Consider the following 1,575-nt stretch of genomic DNA (forward strand, 5'->3'; position numbering starts at 1 on the left):
CCGGAGCGCGGCCGACGGAGGAGAGGGGGGAGGAAGCGGGTGGCTCAGCACAGGAGCCCCAGCCGCAGCGCCAACCTAGCGGGGCGCCAAGGAAGGGGGCCTCACCTCCAGAAGCCATGGAGGTAGACACCCTATCGGACGGGGGGGATAATAAGGCTGAGTAATGCCTCGCTCTCCCCCCCGTCCGAACTTGGGCGGATTTGGCCTGATACAGGCCAATGTGAACCACTCTCCACAGGCGCAAGACTTGCTCCAACAAAACGTGGTGGAGAGTGGTTACACGTTGGCGATCGTGACCGAGCCCCACCGCCCCCCGAGAGACAGCCCATATTGGCCTGTTGATAACAGGCAGGCGGGGGACTCGGTCGCGATACGATGGCGGTCGGTGCCGGGAGGGCCCGGCACGACCCCCATCGAGAGCGGGAAGCGGCATGTAGCCGTGCAGTGGGGGCCCATCGCGGTCGTGGGGGTCTATCTGAGGCCCACCAAACGCTCTGCCCCTTTCAGGGACTGGCTATTGGACGTAGGACGGACGGTCCTGCGTCTGAGTCCAAGGCCGGTCCTCGTTGCCGGGGACTTCAACGCGTGGCACACGAGTTGGGGTTCCCGGCGCGACAACGAGAGGGGTAGGGCTCTGAATGAGTGGGCGGCGACGCACGGTCTGGTCCTAGTCAACGAGGGCCGGACCTCCACCTGCGTGCGGAAGCAGGGGGAGTCCATCGTGGATCTCACGTGGGCTACCCCCTCGGCCGCGCGCCTTATCACAGGGTGGAGGGTGGAGGAGGGCACCGAGACTCTGTCTGACCGTTACATAACGGTGGAGCTCGGTGCCCTCTCCCCCGTGCGCCGCCAGGAGACGCGACCGCGATGGGCCCTCAGGTAACTCTGTGAGGACGCCCTGATGGCCTCGTTAGAGGCCGCCTGTTGGGTCCGGGGAGGTTCCCCCGAGACCCGGGAGACGGACTCCCTGCAAGAGGCCGAGTGGATCAGGGCAGCGCTAACAGCGGCGTGTAACGCTGCGATGCCCCGGTCCAAAGCTCGGCCTCAGCGGGCCGTCTACTGGTGGACGGCAGAGATCGCCGACTTACGTCGACGAGCCGTCCACCAGCAGAGGAGACTCGCCCGCTGCAGGCGCAGAGGCGGACAGGCGGCCGATAGAGCAAGAGAGGGCTACCTTGAGACCAAGGTAGCCCTCAAACGGGCCATCAGAGCGGCAAAGGGCAGGGCGTGGACGGAGTTCCTCGACTCCCTTCAGGAGGATCCGTGGGGGCGCCCATACAAGATGGTACTCAATAAGTTGAGACCATGGGCGCCCCCGCTGACGGAGCGGCTGGACGTTGGATTCGTCCGGAGGGTGGTGCGAGCCCTCTTCCCCGATATTACCGGGGTGGATGAGGGGCCACCCTTCGAGTCGGAGGAAGACTCCCCCGACTGGGACGACTCCCTGGACGTCCAGCCGGAGGAGCTCTGGAAGGCCGTCAGGAAGGGCCTTAGGGGCAATACAGCCCCGGGTCCTGACGGCCTTCCCAAGCGTGTCCACGCCCTGGCCATGGGCGTCCTCGCAGAGGAATACGC

The 1,575-nt window shown here is 65.8% G+C and overlaps 1 protein-coding gene across 1 annotated transcript; it reads left to right on the top strand.

Annotated features, from left to right (window-relative positions):
• Window positions 1-163: 163 nt before the first annotated feature.
• LOC105557412 lies at window positions 164-879 on the top strand (the record flags this gene model as incomplete). Its single annotated transcript, XM_012004661.1, has 1 exon — window positions 164-879. A coding segment is annotated over exon 1 (716 nt), but the record flags the coding sequence as incomplete, so codon positions are not given.
• Window positions 880-1,575: the final 696 nt, after the last annotated feature.

This window comes from Vollenhovia emeryi, unplaced genomic scaffold (assembly GCF_000949405.1).
Source record: "Vollenhovia emeryi isolate VEMERY1.0 unplaced genomic scaffold, V.emery_V1.0 DF947942.1, whole genome shotgun sequence".
NCBI classification, from domain to species: domain Eukaryota; kingdom Metazoa; phylum Arthropoda; class Insecta; order Hymenoptera; family Formicidae; genus Vollenhovia; species Vollenhovia emeryi.